Raw genomic sequence first — 19,861 nt, forward strand, 5'->3', positions numbered from 1 at the left:
CGGCTGTTTTTTTTTTATTTCGGCCCAAAACCGATAATGCCATTTTCGGCGGCCGAAATTTCGGTGCACCGGCACCCCTATTATTTAGTCTAAGACTTAATGTGGTGTTAGTAAATACGACAAGCAGAAAATGATCATAATGAATAAGATACATGCTGATAGAGGCTAAAACCATAATTTGATTAACAAGAATAAACTGGACTGATTGCACTGCAAAAAAACAATTGTATTTAATATTTTTGTCTGGTTTCCCAGTACAAATATCTAAACATTCTTAAATTAGGATACATTTACTTGAGTAGCCTTGTTTTTCAAAAAAAGGTGTTTGTTTATGCATAAAATAAGAAAAAGTATTTGCCAGTGGGGTAAGAAAATAAAAATAAAAGAGAAACCAAGATAATTTTTCTGACCCCACTGACAGACATTATTTCTTGTTTTAAAGGGGGGGGGGGGGTCTAATGCGATTTCATGCATTCTGTCTTATTTACACTGTTAAAGGGATAGTTCACCCAAAAAATGAATATTCTGTCATCATTTACTCACCCTCAAGTTGTTCCAAACCTGTTTTGAGTTTCTTTGTTCTGCTGAGCACAAAAGAGGATATTTTGAAGAATGTTTGTAATAAAGCAGATAGAGCAACCATTGACTACCATAGTAGTATTTTTTTCCCTACTATGGTACTCAATGGTTGCTCTATCTGCTTGGTTACACACATTCTTCAAAATATCTTCTTTTGTGTTCAGCAGAACAAAGAAACTCATACAGGTTTGGAACAACTTGAGGGTGAGTAAATGATGACAGAATTTTCATTTTTGGGTGAACTATCCCTTTAAAGAATTGGACTCTCATGCTAAACATGGCCAAATTTTCAAAAAATTAGTTGGGCGTATGACGGAGCGTTACTGTGCGTTCACACCGCCGCCAGCGAGAGCGTCAAACTTCGCTCTGGCCGCCCTGCCATCGACACTGTAGAAAGATTTGTGGACGCGCTGCCGCTCTGACGTAGATCGAATGCTTGGTCTTTTTTAAAACTGCATTTAAAGGGGCTGCAAAGCAAACATTCATGTTGATCGGCGTTTGTGCAGACTGACCACAGGTAGGGTATAAACCTCATGAAATCATTTAAATGTGAAAGTAAAAAAAAAGCAGATCGATGGAAAGAACTTAACAATTAGTTACATGTTTGCTAACGAAATAAACCTATTAAAAGCCATTTGTGTGGTGTATAAATAATGTTGCGCGTCTTCTTATCAAACCCGCCGCACCAGCAGTGATCAAACTGTCCTCTATTTTGCTTGGGAACTAATGCGGTCGGAACCAAAGTTTACAGCACTGCGTTCTCTGGAATCCTCTCAAGCGGAGCACTACTACATTCCCATTGGTTGTCGCCAAACCGTGTCATATCTCATTACCATAAAGTTGACCTGATTTCAACTCTCCTCGACGCCCAAATCGTCCAAGACGCGCCTCTCGCCAGAGCTCGCCGCTTGAAAATGAATGACTTCCGGACACTTTGACACTCTCGCCGGCGGCGGTGTGAACGCACAGTTACTGTGCCAAATACACTCCTTCAGGATTCTAACAAGTTTCGGAAAGTTTATTTTGAGTATGGCCCAGCCCTGTATGACTTCATAAAGGGTGGAATTCCTTGTATGGGCACCTCTCCTGGATGAGCGCATGCACACATCAACCAGAGCAAGAGCACGCCCATCAGCAAGCTTCGTTCAGGTTACAGAAGCCGCCGACAGCGTTGTCATTTTGTTTTTAGACCACAAAATCAACAATGTCACTAAGGAAGTGTTTTTTTGGTTGTGAGGGAAAGATACCCTTGTTCAGCTTCCCAAATAACCCAGCGTTAAGGAAACAGTGGTTGCAGTTTGTTTTCCCGGAGCAGCAATGGAGTTCTGAAAGTGTGTTTGTTTGTTCCCAGTCATGAGTCAAAACCGCAGGCGGTGAGTGAAACTGCATCTAATGTGTTTTTTTGGCAATCGGCACATACGTGCATATAATGTAAACAACACGAACGTATAGTGAAACGAAAGTTATCCAGGGATAATGGCAATGCCATGATGTATTTTGTGTGTGTGTGTGTGTGTGTGTGTGTGTGTGCGCCATTTATATTTGTAATATCACGTTTAATATTTGTAATGAAGCAAACCGTCTGATGGCATATTTCTCTTAGGAGTAAGTTATGTGATAGTATGTAATAAAAAAAACTCACAGCTGATCACTGATCGATTCAAAGCTATATCGATTATTACTGTGGACACACATATTCACTCACACACATCCGGAGAGCAAATTACACTACACAAATCCCCTCACGTTTTCCTTCGATTACTCTCATGACGTCACTGATTTCTCATTCAAGATGAATTTCACAGATCTGATAGTGATTCGCTGGTCTAATGTCTCAGTGAATTTTGCTTCAAGATAACATTTTCAACAGACAGCGCTATTTAACTGTGTTTCTGCATAATATTTACTGAAGAATGATTCAGAAATCACAATTCTTACCTGGCACGATTAAACGGAGTGCAAATTTTGAAAAGGGAGCCGATGAAGTGCGAGAAACCAGCGCAACACGGCCGCACACTGATGACGTCTACAGTGCCACGTCTGAAGCTGAGACGTGCGATTCAACAAAACAGTTGTCAGAGTGATGTCACTTTTCATTAAATAATTTAGAAGTTATTTAGACGTTGTAGAAATACACAAGACAAATATTAACAAGAAAATCAAAACTAAAATGATTACCTCGGAACTTATGTATAATTGTTCACTTGCGTTGCGAAGAGTGACTAGTTTTAGCGAATCGGCTCTCCTGAATCATTAGTTTCAAGACGTTGCCATGCATATAATGCTGCCTTCACGTGCTATCGGAAATTTCCTAATTCCCACTTTAGAAGTCGTGATTACGAGCTTGTTGCATTCAAGTGCTTTGTTGTCGGAGAGAACAGGAATCATGGTGGACACCAGGTTATTCATGCCTATTTATTGGGGAAATCTTATTAAAACCAACATCATATGTAGTGTCCCATGCACCGACAACCATATAAACATTCCAGATCCAGATATAAACAGTCCGCTTTCTGCTGATTCTGTAATTTCAGTCAAATGCAGGCTATTTTCGCTGTGTACCAAACATACAATACGCTTCATATGATTACTCTTACATGTAAATATGTACTACATTAATGTCAAGATAAGACGACCTAGCTGTTTTGGAAAAAAAAAACAATAAAACCACACCTGCCACAGCAGTAGTTCTCCCCGCCACCATGTTTAAAGCTTATGACACGCCCATCTCGGGAATTGGGGTATCAAAATTATTTCCGAACTTCCCAGTGGTAAACACGACATCAGAGGGCGTTCATGTGCAATTTTTACCTAGGAAACTCGTATTTACGATAATTCCGATTGCACGTGAAGACAGCATAATTGCTACAGTACGCTTAATTGTTTGGGTCTCACGCATGTTGTACTGCACATTGCAAATGGGATAAGGTTATGGGGATCCAAAACCTTTAGTAGCCTATACAGTATGCTACTCATACGGCATAAATAACCCCATTCATACAGCCCTTTATTAGAACCTGAATAACGTTAATCGATGATGAGCTCATTTTACATTAAATGTGATTTCAGAATTACTTGTTTGCGAATCGGACCTGAGAAGATAACGGATTGACACTTATTGTTAATTGAACTTACTGTTCATTAGTAGGAATCTACTCTAAGACATTTGCATTAATTTAAATTAGGCTATTTAATAATTCTTCAGTGACTGATTGAGAATTGGTTTGTCTGAAACATATGCTCACTGTGATTCTGTGCCCCCACTGAAATCAATTATAAAATCAATATGTACAAATAAATTAATTATAGCCCAAAATGCTTAAATATAAATATACAGTACCTAAATACCAGACAATATATATATATATATATATATATATATATATATATATATATATATATATATATATATATATATATATATATATTAAATTGATCAAAAGAGACAGTAAAGACATTTATATTGTTACAAAAGATTTCTATTTCAAATAACTGCTGTTCTTTTTACCTTTCTATTCATCCTGAAAAATTTTTTTCACGGTTTCCTCAAAAATATTAAGCATGCAAAAATGGTTTTCAACATGGATAAAAATAAGACCCATTATTAATAACTGAGCACAACATCAGCATTTTACAATGATTGACATACATTATTATGATTGACATAGCCTACATTTTACTATGATTGATATACATGACACTGAAGATTGGATTAATGATGTTGAAAATTCAGCTTTGACATCACAGAAATAAATTACATTTTAAATGACATTAAAACAGAAAACAGCTATTTTAGTGTAATATTTAACAATATTACTGTTTTTACGATCAATTACAGCCTTGGTGAGTTGATGAAGAGACTTCTTTCAAAAACAAACTTAATGTTTCCAAACTGACTGGAATTGAATGTCAACTTGACAATTCCTTGTTTGCATATAGCCTATAGGATATTTCAGCTAAAAAAGTAAAATACAACATTCAAAGTAGAAAGAAAGTGTTTGCAGGGAGGAGATATTGTTATTTGGGAAAGGAAATATCACACATTGTGCAACTTAGTGCATTTATTTAAAAAATCAGGAGAAAAGCAAAACAAAGATACAGTTTTAAGATACATACAGCACACACTCATACACACAGTTGTTTTTGGAATCAGTATTATTATTCATTTCATTGTGTGGAATATTTAGTAAACTGAAATAAAATAAAAAGAAATCTATTGAAAACATAGTTTACTGAGGTCTTCACTGCATGTCCAGGTTTGAACAATATTGGTCAAGTTACAAAGGAATTTAGGAATATGTTACATTTTTTAAAGCAAATAAATGCAATTCATAGAAGAACTGGTACTATGTACAGTTTTATACAATTAAAGTTCAGGCTCAGAGTGCTTTTATGCTGCCTTCACATGCTATCGGAATTATCGTAAATACGAGTTTCCTAGGTAAAAATGGCACATGAACGCCCTCTGATGTCGTGTTTACCACTGGGAAGTTGGGAAATAATTTTGATACCCCAATTCCCGAGATGGGCGTGTCATAAACTTTAAAGATGCAGGCGGGGAGAACCATGGGAAAACTACCAGTACGGGCAGGTGTGGTTTTATTAGTTCCCCCCCCCCAAACAGCTTGATCGTCTTGTCTTGACATTAATGTAGTGCATATTTACATCTACGAGTAATAATTTGAAGCGTATTATGTTTGGTACACAGCGAAAATAGCCTACATTTGACTGAAATTACTGAATCGGCAGAAAGCGGACTATCTGGAATGTTTATGTCAGTGCATATGTTGGTTTTAATAAGATTTTCCCAATAAATAGGCAAGAATAACCTTGTGTCCAGCATGATTCCTGTTCATTCCGACAACAAAGCACTTGAATGCAACAAGCTCGTAATCACGACTTCTAAAGTGGGAATTAGGAAATTTCCGATAGCACGTGAAGGCAGCATAAGACTCATCACACATATGAATGTATGTCCTAAATACCCCAAAGATTTATTCATATCAAACTGTCCCCATCACATCATCTTTAAGATTTGTCTTTCATCGCAAAAGTCCAGCTTTAGCTTTAGCTTAAAAACTAAAAAGTACTACACACTATAAAGTATTTGTCCTTCATTTCAGTGATCATGTTGTATAAAACTTACGGCACAAGCTAAAAAATTATGTTAACGTTGAAACGTGTGCCTGTAAACTATATTTAATGGGCAGCTGTCAATATAAATACAACATGCTTCATCAGTGCTTTTCAAGGCACGACAACCTTTGGTAAACCTGAAATACTTTCAGACAAAAAAATATTAATCAACAGAAACATTGAGCTGACAGTCTGGTCTCAATAAACAGTATTAATATACTAAATATCATAATGAAAGAAACAGAAAACTCACAGGTCATTGGGAAAAATCTGACATATTCTATCAGAGACATTGAGGATTGTCTTGTACTTGTGTGATATGTTATTAATAAATGGAATGGGTGGTTTATGTTCACAAGAATTGAGCTGAATATTGTGAGTGTTTACTGAAACACTCGCCCTCTTGTTCTCCACTGGACAGGTACTTGAAAAATAGTTTTGACAAGAACTATTCAAATTTGTAAGCCAGAAGTAATCAAGAACTTTTATAATGAAGAATGACAACAAAGACAGTGAAGTGCTGTGGAGGGCGCAGGTTTATGATTCCTCTGTGATAGTTTATCTGCGGTCTGTCTCCTCGAGTGGCGAGGGGCTGCTGTCTCTTGTGGGAAGGAGGTCATAATGACATGGGATGTGGCTGTTCTTTGGTAGGTCATATGGATCTTGACAAAATGGCCCGTTGCAGTTGTTGTTAGACAGCGTATGAACAGAACTGACGGTCGGTTCTGGAAAGGGAAGAATACAGGTTCAAACTGTTTGCAATAATGAGCAGTCACATGTCTTATGTGCACGATACTTGAGGTTATATATATTTATCTGACTAATTATTTATAAATACCAAGAATCAGTTATGACAAAAACTCAACAGTTCCTGTTCCGCAGGAAAGTCGAGTCCCACTGTAGGAAAACCAGCGGCTTCAAACACAGCAATATTGAAAAGATGATTAAGCAATAATATAATAATAGTACTACATTTAAGGCTTGTTTGAGATGCGCCTCGCCTCGCCTGCAGTTCAGCCGAGACTAGGCGGCTGCAGTGAGGGGAGGAGTGAAAAAAGTGCAGGCAAGCCGGACAGTTCTCTCTTCTCGTAGTGGATCAGACACCTGCGAGATCAAAGGCGGATATCGCGGGATTCACACTCGTGCGCTTTTTTGCTGATAAACTGGATGTAATTTAAGTTCTGTTACTTTTATATGAAAATAAATATTATGAACAAGACACCCAAAGTTTTTGTTATTTATTTCCATTCGAAAGACGTGTTTATCAATCATTTTTACTTTAATTAGGCCTACATACATGTTTGTATATATATATATACAAGGGGGGCGTGGGCTTCGGGTGCTCGAGCCCCTGCCCTTTTTCAAAATGAATCAAAAGTGCCCCTCTCAGACAAATATCAATGATAATATCGTGGTCAATAAAACTAAATAAATGTGATTATTATAACATGAAAATGCATACAATAGTAACGGACGGCTCAAAAGTCGGACAATTTCTGTTGAGGCGTTGCCGTAACGCGTTGCTATGGGTCGCGTGCGTTTTGATTGACAGCTGATTTTCCACTGTTCGGAAACGGCTCTCGAGCCAAATATGGTCCTTTCAGAGAGTGTGTGGCCTCACGGGAAAAAAGTAAACCAATATTTTTTTTTCATCCATAATCAGAGCTAATGTGTTGATTTAATTACAAAGCTATATATTAGCTATATATTTTAAAGTATTACACAATTCACCAATGCCCGTTTGTCATGTATAGGCTTTACACCAACCAATCGTGATCTGGCAAAGCAAGTTCAAATTCCATTGGGCGATGTGAAGCGGTAATTTTCTGTTCTTATTCATAAATCGGTTGAAAATTACATGGACAGACAAACTAACGTTTGTGGAACAATTTCCTGCGGTTTGGCTCATTTTATAAATTGCATCACTGACAAAATGGATTTTAACAGACAACAAACAAATTCCTGCACAAAACCACAGCATCAAAAGTCGCATTAATGGTAAGTAGTGTTAATTTCACTTGTATTTATGTAGCCTATATTGATACATAATTTACTATTTCATGAAACTATCAAAGTTAACAAAACCCAAGTGCCACCGGCACCTACAGGCCGATTAGGCTATGTGAAGTGTAGACTGGCGAAATGGTTACGTGAAAGGACTTTATTATACTATTTTTGAATATTATGCAGCATTATGAAATAAGTCTCTTATGTTCATCAAGCCTGCATTTATTTGATAAAAACTGCAATATTGCGAAATATATTAAAATAATGGTTTTCTATTTTAAAATAATTTAAAATATAATTTATTCCTGTGATCACAGCGGGATTTTCAGCATCATTACTCCACTCTTCAGTGTCACATGATCATTCAGAAATCATTCTAATATGAGGATTTAATGTCAATGGTGGAAACTGTGATACTCTTTTCAAGATTCTTTGATTAATAAAAAGTTAAAAAGAACACAATGTAATAATATTTCACAATATTAGGCTACTGTTTTTTTTCTGTATTTTTGATTAAATAAATGTAGGCTTGATGAGCATAAGGATATATAAACATATATATATATATATATATATATATATATATATATATATATATATATATATATATATATATATATATATATATATATATATATATATATATATATGTTATGTATAAATATTATTATATATTATATATATATATATATATATATATATATATATATATATATATATATATATATATATATATATATATATATATATATATATATATATATATATATATATATATATATATATATATATATATATATATATATTTATTTACATATTGCCCATTTTTTACATTTGAGCCCCTGCCCCTGACGAACTCTCTGCACGGCCCTGCATTTAATTAATATAATCTGTTATATAATTATATTATATATAATATAATATAATTTAATAACAGAGGTGCTCAGCCACCAGAGATGCAGATGGGATATAGAAGAATACTGTATCTTGATTATAGGATGTTTCCTATCGGTTTGTGCACAAGATGAATATGCAGAAGTGCCACGGATCGTCCTAAGACTACTGGCACATATTTGTGCATGGCAGGATTCAATGCTCTTGTTTACATTAAATACTGATAAAATAGACTAAATAGTAGAATGTATTGTTATTCTTTAGAACATACACTGCCCGGCCAAAAAAAAGTTGCTGTTTGGATTTAAATAGGCAAATGTTTAAAGGGATAGTTGACCCAAAACTATCACTTTTACGTTGTAAAAACAGTGCAGCTCCCACATCATCATCACACACATGCGTCATGGTGCTCACGTGAACAGCATCGGCTGCTGTAGAACTTGAAAGCGCTGCACTATTTACAATGTAAACTGCGTAAGAGACTGACAGAACGAAATTGTGAATTAAGTCGGTATTTTTGTTTGTTTTTGTGCACGAAAAATATTCTCATCACTTCATCAAATTAAGGTCGAACCACTAGTCATATGGACTATTTTAACGATGTTTTTACTGCCTTTCTGGGCCTTGAAAGTGTTAATTAAATAGCTGTCTATGGAGAGGTCAAAGAGCTCTCGGATTTCATCAAAAATATCTTAAAGGGGTGGTAAAACACGATTTCACTTTTCTAACTTTAGCTAGTGTGTAATGTTGCTGTTTGAGCATAAACAACATATGCAAAGTTACAACGTTCAAAGTTTAAAGCAAAGGGAGATATTTGCTTTTAAAGAAATCAATTTCTAAGGACTACAGCAAACGGCCGGTAGGGACTACTAGACATTCCTCCAGGGTCTCTGACATCACCAGCCCCAATATTTACATAAACCCCTCCTCTGAGAATATTAAATAAGGGGGGGGCGAGGCCATTTTGTATCGCCGCGGGGAAGCGTTGTTGTGGTTAGTAGGCTGGAGTGTTGTTGCCACAATGCTGAAGAAACGCTGTTATTTTCATCGGGATTGCAGGTCCACTTTGTTCAGCCTTCCTAGGGATGGGGGCGTTGCAGTGCGTTTAACATACAACATGTTATATGCATGTGTGTATGAGACAGAGGGGAACAGGTCGCATTTGCAGCAGATATATGCTGCCCATCATAAATCAAAGCACGAGACAGACAGGGGTTGGAGGAGAAGACCGGAAAATGTGACATAATGGACAATATTCGTCTGTATTTGCAATATACGAGCCGCGGTTCAGCTGCGCGAGACAAACACTGCCAGTGTGAATGCACAACAGGCGCGCGCGGCTCCCGCTGCACATTTCACGGAGGAAAGCTTCCACAATCTTCGCGAGTTCAATGTTGGATTCGCACAACGGCTTGTCCTGAAAGATGGATTTAAAAACAGAAGCTGTTTACGGGCCACAACCTGTAAGTATGATTTATTTTTCGTCGATGTGTTTTCCTGTAATAGTTCGTATTGTTAATTGTACGTTGTAGCAAGGAAGTACACAGATGACAATGCTGTTTGGCTCTGCAAACCAGTTTGTTAAATGCTCATTCATACTTAACGTTATCCGACAAACACCTAACGTTACAAACTTTTTTTTTAAATCTCAACAGCGAACTTGGCATTAGTGTAAATTATTCTTTGATTAGAGCTTTTATGTATTGTTTATCTACAGGCATGCTAAACATAGTTCTGTGTTTGATTTGGCTACTAGTAAAGCCAATGTTCAGTGTTCGTTTTGGGTTAATAGTTCTTGCGACAGATATTTGGCTATAATCGTTCTAAAAATACAAAAGTAACAGTGCCCTTCAGTAGCGATCACTATAGATCCACAGTTTTTACTCTTGAGGACTGAACAGGTTGAACAGGTTCTGCTCGATCATCTTCACTAAAATTGTCTGGGTCTGATTCGGGCTCAAATTGATATGGTTTTATTGACGCCATTGTTTCTAATACTACCAAAGCACAGACTACAGGTAAAGGTAAGGGGCGAGACGTTTCCGACAAACGTGCACTAGGCGATTAGCGAATCACAACACACTGGGCCAGCTAACCAATCTGAGCCCATTGCGTATTTTTGAGGGACCGGCTTTATACAACCTGGAAACCATCAGACCTTTTTTACAAGGAGGGACAGAGCAGTGTAGAATAAAGGTAAAATATATGAAAAATAATGCAATTTTTTTTTTAAACGAAGCATGAACACATGTTACAGTGCACTCCACAAACACAATCAAGCCTTCGAAAGAATGTGTTTTACCACCCCTTTAATTTGTGTTTAATTTAATGTCTTACGGGTTTGGAACGACATGAGAGTCATTTATGACAGAATTTTCATTTTTGGGTGATCTAACCCTTTAAGAGTCAATGATTGGGTCATTATTGCAGTGATTATTATGTTTCTATGTTATATGTTAGGCAACAGTTCTTCTAACCCTAGCTGATGGAGTGTGCAGCTTTTCCTTTCTTAAACAACCATGTAGGAATACACATCATGGCCATTTTCCAGGATGACAATGACAAGATTCATCAGGCTCAAATTGTAAAAGAATGGTTGGGAGGGAGAATGAAGAATAATTTTCACACATAAATTGGCTCCTCTGAGTTCAGACCTTAAATTCATTGAAAGTCTTTGGGATGTGCTGGAGTAAACTTTAAAGAGAACTGGACTCTTGCATTGTCAATACAAGCTCTTGACCAAGAATGCATGCAAGAGGTGAATCAATTTTTGGTCAAGACCTTGTATTGACAAGACAAAATAGTTGTTTAAGAAATTAAAAGCTACACACTCCATCAATTAGGGTTAGAAGAACTGCTGCCAAACATATAATATGCTAGAAACATACTAATCACTCCAATAATTATCCAATCATAGACTATTAAGCATTTGCCTACTTAAATCCTAACAACAACTTTAGACCAGGCAGTGTAGTTTGCCGTTTGTGTAACATACGGAGTGGATCCTTTAGTGAACAGCTTCATTCTGTCGTGTGAGACAAAGAACCTAAAATAAGCAGGAAGAAAGAAGATTCAATATCAATATTTCCCATTCAGTCGGTCACGTTCGGCGTACGTCGGACGTACCGACGAATTGGGATCACTTCAGGGAGCCCCTATCAGCTTTGAGATATAGAGAACAGGCCAATGGGCCATTGGCATGCGAGATTTGCATCTCGCGCTCCGCCCCGCGCCGCGGGTATAAACAGGAAGCGAGAGCGAATGCACGCTGTCATTCACTTCGGAGCCGAACGGCGTTGATGAAGCAAGACTGCTTTTCTAAAAGAGAGCCTATCTGCAAGAGAGATGCTCCAGAGAACGAAAAGGACGCTCTGTGTTGGCGAAAAGGCACAATCAGCGCGACCGCATGTTCACCGCTGCATCAGCATAACAAACTGCTGTTCTCACAGCAACTGTTGGTTTGGTGAGGGCGTTTGTTTCAGTGAGAGCAAACACAGGACTGCACTTACCACCTGTGTGTTGCCGCGGTCTTCCCCTGGGTGCTTCAGCACTGTTTAAAGAGCGTTTCCTCACAAAAGAGCAACACGGGTGTGACACTGCATCTTTTTCAAGACGTCATTCCACTCGTGCGTTTCTGGATGCGGTTGTTTCCTGTCCTGACGGCCACGATCCCTCTCGCATAAACATGTTGAGACTGTGTTTGTGGGTGATCCATGTTCTCTCAGGGGAACGGGATCACGTTGACGCACTGGTCATCTCACCTTCCGCGTGAGGGTTGAGTGTTCAGCGCGCCGTGTGCCGTCTGGCTGCCGGGTGACAGCGCGGGTTGCCACGGCAACTCTGCGCGCGTCACTCGGCACCTCCGATGCGTGGTCGAGACTATGATGCCTCAAACGGGGTTGAGTCCCTTCGCTTATACCCCGATCTAGTCTCTTTTCTGGTGCACCAGAGGGGGGACTATTTTGGCTGATAGGCCTGGGTGGCCTGAGGATTACAGTGAGGCTTCCCCGCCGCGTACATCTCTGTGGGCCCCTCACTCCTCAATCGCATCACAAGCATGTTGAGACTGTGTTCGTGGGTGGTCTATGCTCTCTCACGTCTCACGGCCACGCCCACTGTCTCACGTGTCTGCCGGTAGCTTACAGATGGGATTGCTGGTCCTTGAAAGGGGACCTAGCGTTTCATTTGGGGCTCTAGCAGAGGACAGATGTCAATCGCTGCATCGGAGAGAGGGCTGTTATGTGTTGAAAATGAAGATGATGCTGAGATTCCCACCGTAATAGTGGGCGCTCGTGCTGAATCAGATTCATACTTGACAGCCATGCTTTCCCGGATGGCTGAGGCATAGTGCAACGCGTAAATCGCCTTGCCTGCCCCTTGCCTTTTTTCGGATGTGCATTGGAAGGCTTTGGCATTGTGGAACTATTGGTGCCAAAATATGGAACACCAATAGGGCCATAATCTGTATAAAGTTTTCCTCTCTCTCACTACCCTCATCGGTGGGGTGGCAGTGCCACTGGCAGGCCACCTCCGCCCTGCTTGGTGCACGAGGGTAGTTCTGAGCCGAGATTGAGCTGCGCACAGCGCTGGCCCTTGGCCAGACGATGTCCACCCTGATCCAGAAACACAATTGACCCGGATTTGGTCTGGAACTGTTCTTCCCCGGAGGAGGGCCGGGTGGAAAACCATTAGTAATTCTGTTCCGCCACTGATGTTAAAAACAGCCAGTGGTACCCAAAAAAAAAAAAAAAAAAAAAGAGCAGTTCCAATACCTCTGGGTCTCGGGAGTTCAGGAATGGCAGCGTGTGACGCTACAAAGCCTCGCCGCTTTCATTCCCCTCCCCACAAGAGGGCGAGAATGGCAGTGTGTGACGCTACAAAGCCTCGCCACTCTCATTCCCCTCTTCTCAGCGGTGCGTGGACATCAGTGCCTCGCCACTCTTGTTCCCCGCTGAGGAAGGAGGTCAGGCAGACCGTGCGCAACGCCACAAAGCCTTGCCACGCTCAGCCCCTCCTTCCTTTGGGAGCGCGCTTGGCGGTGGTCGACGCTCCCATGCCTCGCCACCCTCAGACGCCTCTCCCTTCGCCAGCAGGGGTCACCGGCTGTGGGAACGCACTCAAGCGGCCTCCCCACACTCGCACACCCCCTCTGCGGACGCAGGTAAGTGTTGCAAAGCACACTCAGATCCCACTTCGGGCCGCTCCATGCCGTCCGAGTCGGATCCCTGCATTCCGCGTCGCTGCCCCGCTGCGGGTACGTCTGTGGTTAATCCCCTTGCTTGGTGTCTGGAAGCCTGGCTAGAGCTTCCCAGCCCGTCTCGGGGCCGTACCATCAGACTCGGCTTCAGTTCGCCAGGCGTCCCCCTAAGTTTGGGGGCGTTCACTTCCCAGTAGCGAAGGAGAACGCCCCCGTGCTCCGGGCGGAGATCGCAGTCCTACTGGCGAAGGACGCGATGGAGCCGGTCCCTCCAGCCGATATGAGGTCCGGGTTCTACAGCCCGTAGTTCATTGTACCCAAGAAAGGCGGCGGGTTATGGCTGGTCTTGGACCTGCGATTCTTGAACCGGTCCCTTCACAGACTGCCGTTCAGAATGCTAACGCAGAAGCGCATCTTCAGGTGCGTCCGTCCCCAAGATTGGTTTGCAGCGATCGACCTGAAGGACGCGTACTTTCATTCTCGATTCCCCTCGACCGGCCCTTTCTGCGCTTCGGGTTCGAGGGACGGGCATGTCAGTACCGCGTCTTGCCCTTCGGCCTGTACCTGTCGCCCGCGTCTTTACGAAGGTTGCGGAGGTGGCCATTGCCCCCATGAGAGAGCATGGTGTTCGCATTCTCAACTACCTCGACGACTGGCTGATCCTTGCCCAGTCGTGAGAGCAGTTGTGCGAACACAGGGACAAGGTGCTCAGTCACCTCAGCCAGTTGGGACTTCGGGTCAACTGGGAGAAGAGCAAACTCTGTCCCACACAGAGGATCTCTTTTCTCGGTATGGAGATAGACTCGATCGCCATGACAGCGCGCCTCACCGAGGAGCGCGTCCAGTCAGTGTTGAACTGCTTGAATTCGTTCAAAGGCAGGACAGCGGTACCACTGAAACATTTTCAGAGGCTCCTGGGGCATATGGCATCCGCAGCCGCAGTAACGCCGCTCGGATTGCTGCATATGAGACCGCTTCAACGCTGGCTACATGATCGAGTCCCGAGATGGGCGTGGCACAGCGGTTCCCTCCGTGTCCAAGTGACTCAGAGGTGCCGCCAAACCTTCGGCCCATGGTCGGACCCTTTGTTTCTACGGGCGGGAGTTCCCATAGAACAAGTGTCCAGGCACTCCGTTGTCTCCACGGATGCCTCATCCACGGGTTGGGGTGCCACGTACAACGGGCTTGCAGTTTCGGGTCTGTGGACGGGGCCTCAACTGCAATGGCATATCAATTGCCTCGAGTTGTTAGCAGTTCGTCTTGCACTCAGCCGCTTCAAAGTTCCGCTCAGAGGCAAGCACGTTCTGGTCCGTACGGACAACACTGCGACCGTTGCGTACGTCAAAAAACAGGGTGGTCTACGCTGTCGTCGCATGTCACAACTCGCCCGCCATCTCCCCTTATGGAGTCAGAAGCATCTGAGGTCGCTTCGTGCCATTCACTTTCCGGGCCTGCTCAATCGTGCAGCCGACGAGCTGTCACGTCAGCCGGTGCTTCCGGGAGAATGGTGACTCCAACCCCAGGCGGTCCAGCTAATCTGGAGTCATTTCGGGGCCGCACAGGTAGACCTGTTTGCTTCCCCAGAGATGACCCACTGTCAGTGGTTTTATTCCTTGACCGAGGGAACCCTCGGGTCGGATGCCCTGGCCCACAGCTGGCCCCGGGAAGAACGCAAGTATGCGTTTCCCCCAGTGAGCCTTCTTGCGCAGACACTGTGCAAAGTCAGGGAGGACGAGGAGCAAGTCCTGTTGGTCGCTCTATATTGGCCCAACCGGACTTGGTTCCCGGAACTAGTGCTCCTTGCGACAGCACCTCCCTGGCCCATTCCTCTGAGGAAGGACCTCCTGACTCAGAGACGGGGCACCCTATGGCACCCGCGTCCAGACCTCTGGAAACTCCATGTCTGGTCCCTGGACGGGACGCGGAGGTTCTAGGTGACCTACCGCAAGCGGTAGTTGACACCATCACTTCCGCTAGAGCCCCCTCTACGAGGCGCCTCTATGCGTTGAAGTGGAACCTGTTCGTCGGTTGGTGCTCTTCTCGCCGAGAAGACCCCCGAAGGTGTTCGATCGGATCTGTGCTTGCCTTTCTACAAGATGGGTTGGAGCGAAGGCTGTCTCCCTCCACCCTCAAAGTCTATGTTGCCGCTATCGCCGCTAATCATGAGCTAGTAGATGGAAAATCTCTAGGTAAGCACGATCTGGTCGACAGGTTCCTTAGGGGGGCGAGGAGGTTAAATCCGCCTCGTCCTCCCTCCATACCCTCTTGGGACTTAACTCTGGTGCTAACTGCACTACAGAGAGAACCCTTTGAGCCTCTGCAGTCAGCTGAGTTGAAAATTCTGTCGTTAAAGACAATACTCCTGACTGCGTTGGCCTCCATCAAGAGGGTAGGGGACCTGCAGGCATTTTCGGTTGACGAATCGTGCCTGGAATTCGGGCCCGGTAACTCTCATGTGATCATGAGACCCCGGCCTGGATATGTGCCCAAGGTTCCCACTACTCCCTTCCGGGACCAAGTGGTGAGCCTGCAAGCGCTGCCTTCGGAGGAGGCAGACCCAGCCCTAGCTTTTCTCTGTTCCGTCCGTGCTCTCCGGACTTACGTGGACAGAACGCAAAGCTTCAGGGCCTCAGAGCAGCTCTTCGTCTGTTACGGAGGACAGCGGAAGGGAAAGGCTGTCTCCAAGCAGAGGATGGCCCACTGGATAGTGGATGCCATCGTCTTGGCTTATGAGTCCCAAGACGTGCCCTGCTCGCTCGGGTTAAGAGCCCACTCCACTAGGGGTGTTGGCTCTTCCTGGGCGCTGGCTCGTGGCGCCTCGCTGACAGATATTTGTAGAGCTGCGGGCTGGGCAACACCTAACACGTTCGCTAGATTCTATAGCCTCCGTGTAGAGCCGGTATCTTCCTGTGTGCTCACTTCCCATAGTCAGTAACACCGAAATGCCTGGTCTAGTGTCGGCTTGCTGCGCCATTCCCTCCCCTATGGTAGACGGATGCGTGCGCTTATTCTGCTCCAGTCGAGTTCCCCGGATCGGCGAACCCTGTTGAGTCCTCCGCAACCCACGGCAGTCGGACGTGGCGGAGCGTTCGACGCCAGGTCTAACACTCGTATGCATTGGTGGAACTTGTGTTAGGCTGGGTTCCATATGTAGTGACCCCCACGGCGGTCCCATATGTGTATTCTTCCACGGTACGGCTCCCTACGGCGAGCCCGTGTCTTTCCCTCGGCAGAGTCTCCTCTGCCGTCCCAGGTACGTGTTGTCCCCCTCCACTAATTGGCCGGGGCCACCCCTGGGACTTCCGTATGTTGTGCTGCCCACGGCCAGCCCATACGTGTATTCTCCACATGGTAACTCCCTCTGGGCATGATGTGGCTTCCGCAGCGGCCTTCACAGGCACGCTTTCCCAGCGTTATCCAATACAGTCAGCTGAATGGGCTTTTGCGGAACAGCAGCTTGGACTCTCCCTGCGTGAATTCCCCACCCGCATCAGATCGGGGTCTGAGGGGCTCATCGCTGGGCGCTGGAAGTGGTAGTAACTATGGCATTCGTCGGTACGTCCGACGTACGTCTCCGTTCCCTCCTTCAGGGAACGTGGGTTACCATACGTAACCGAGACGTTTTTCTTCTTTAATTTTTTTGTTGTTGTTGTCATAGCTTTGTGTAAAACTGTAAAAAAAACTGTGTAAAAAATAACTCTGAATGAGTGACTTCACAAGAAATGTATCATACAACAGCCAACAACATTGGTAGTTCTGCTATGCCATGTCTGAAGAGTAAGCTAGTACAGATGCTGGAGCAGAAGACAGAAAGCGGAGCTGATGTGTGCTGCAATTAGAGTTGTGTTTTCAGCTGCTTCTCAAGTGGTCAGTGGAAGATGAGAATTAAGAGAGAGACTGTATTCTGACTGGAGTTGACTGTTTTGAGTTAAACGTGGTAAGAAGGTTTACTAGGAGATGTGTGGACAGTCAGATTCTCTCATGATGAGCTAACAGTGCTGCAGCTCAGATCTTCCACCTGGAAAGTGTCATTAGAAAACGTGTTTCTTTATCTCCAGTGAGGTTAATGCAAAGCCTGTGACAAATGGACCAGGGTCCGGGCTGATAGAAAAGACAGCCGCGACAGCCCCAATTATAATGCATGTGCACGTTCCCCAGCCGACGTGACATGAACACAACAGCTGCTCTCAAGTGGAACAGGCTTCACTCAACACAGCAGAAGTACAGGAGTTACTCCTGATAGCTGGGGGAAGTGATGCCTTACATACATTACACCTGTGTACAATCACTTGAGACTGTTCATACGGAGTGGATTCCCATATGTAGCCCCATCAAGGAAAGATGTTTCTTCCATGGAGCAGCATCGCATCAAGTACAAATAAAAATGGTTGACCACGACTTTTAAATATTAAAACATAGTTGAGAAAATATTAGTAGCGGAGTCAATTTCTATTACAGAGATTATGTCAGCTTTGAACAACAAAAATTGTGCAGGTCTCTGCTATTGCTGGATTTATTCTTCTCTTACCAACTTCATAGACGTTTTTGTTGGCAGGGCTGGAGGCGTGTATCTCAGCATACGGTGAATCTCTGTGAGTGGGAGACTTCATCTCCACATAACCGCACTCTGAGCTCTTGGTCAGCAGCAGAGGAGGGTCTTTAATTGTGGCGTACGGGTTCTCCGAACTATTGAGAGAGCAGGAACTGGCATGATAAGGCACACTCTTCACAAGATCTACAGAGAGAGAGAGAGATTGTCATACTGTCATACTGTTTACATTGTCATACTGTTTAAAGGGAGACTCCACCCAAAAATCAATCATCATTTACTATTCCTCATGTTGTTCTAAACCTGTGTGACTTGCTTTCTGTATATGGAACACAAAATAAGATATTTTGAAGCATGTCGGAGTCCAAACAACATCAGACCCCATTGACTTTCATTGTATGGACCAAAAAAGTTTTCAAAATATCATCTTTTGTGTGCCACTGAAGAAAGACATGCATAAAGGCTTGGAAAAACATGAGTAAATGATGCCAGAATTTTTCATCCCTTTCTTGCTAAATGATCTCTTACCTCGAAGTGACTTTCCCATGTAACGCCGGTCAACTCCATAAGCTCCTAATGAGAGTCAAGATAAGACAGAAGAAGTCAAAATGATGCATCCCTTTTGTTGATAAAGCTCACAGCAGATATGAATGGAGCTTAGTTAAGACACTGATGCAGTGTGTTAGGAAACAGTGAAATTACACTTTAAAGATGCTAGTGCTTCCACGGTGAAACGCACATAGATGAAAGCTCTGTTCGAAGACCATCATGGACGAGTCATTAAAAAGCAGTTTGAAAATAAAAAAGTCCTGCAAGTTATGTAAACGCTGGGCTACCGAGCATTATTATGTCAGATGTTTCGCTGTTATGTTAGTTGTGATGATGGTTGTTGGAAGTCGCACCAAGTTCATTGAAGGATCCGCCCTGCTTCCAGTCGGCCGGAAGAGTTCCTGTGTGATCAAGCAGCGAAAGCCGTTTCCTTGGCTCAGTGTTCTTCATATTCACAAACAACTGGTTGTTCTTCGGCTTTCAAGAAGAAGAAAAATCAACAATTATAGCAACAATTATAGTTCCACATAATTCCTCAATCCTATCTACAGAGCTGGTCAGTTTGTGCTCTAAAACCATAGGTTAGCTCAGGTTTTCACAATGTTTTTTTAGAAAGGCGGTTTTGGAGTAAAGTATGTGGTAAACATTCTTTGAATAGACACTTCCTATACATTTTGAACGAAAAATAAATGCGTAATTTTACTCATAAATCAAAAACTGCTTCTAACAACACAAAGGCAAGAGAATGGTGGTGGCCCAAAAAATTACATCATGACTGAAAATATCAAGGTCAGTACATTTAAAAACAGCTTGTGTATGCCAAAGTGCTGTACATATACAAATAAAGTTAATAAGGAGTAAGAAAATAAAAGAGAGAGACCAAAAAACAAATAACCAATACAAAAAAACATTAAAATACACAAAATGCGGTTCATCCAAAAGCCAAGGAA

The 19,861-nt window shown here is 42.9% G+C and overlaps 2 protein-coding genes across 2 annotated transcripts in view; both read right to left on the reverse strand.

Moving 5' to 3' along the window:
- Nucleotides 1-2,633, reverse strand: part of prrc1 (proline-rich coiled-coil 1) — a 42,470-nt gene extending 39,837 nt beyond the window's left edge. Inside the window, exon 1 of the mRNA XM_079804161.1 lies at nt 2,518-2,633. The gene's annotated coding sequence lies outside the window, so the exon portion shown is untranslated. The remainder of the gene's footprint in view (nt 1-2,517) is intronic.
- A 1,993-nt stretch (nt 2,634-4,626) lies between these two features.
- The window catches only part of megf10 (multiple EGF-like-domains 10), a 153,563-nt gene continuing 138,328 nt past the window's right edge, over nt 4,627-19,861 (reverse strand). The window contains exons 22-25 of the mRNA XM_079804917.1: nt 19,265-19,388; nt 18,891-18,935; nt 18,342-18,548; nt 4,627-6,440 (exon numbers count right to left, since the gene is read on the reverse strand). Coding sequence (XP_079661043.1) covers nt 6,274-6,440; nt 18,342-18,548; nt 18,891-18,935; nt 19,265-19,388 — 543 coding nt within the window. The 3' untranslated portion in view covers nt 4,627-6,273. The remainder of the gene's footprint in view (nt 6,441-18,341; nt 18,549-18,890; nt 18,936-19,264; nt 19,389-19,861) is intronic.

The sequence above is a fragment of the Gobio gobio genome, assembly GCF_949357685.1.
Source record: "Gobio gobio genome assembly, chromosome: 22".
NCBI lineage: Eukaryota > Metazoa > Chordata > Actinopteri > Cypriniformes > Gobionidae > Gobio > Gobio gobio.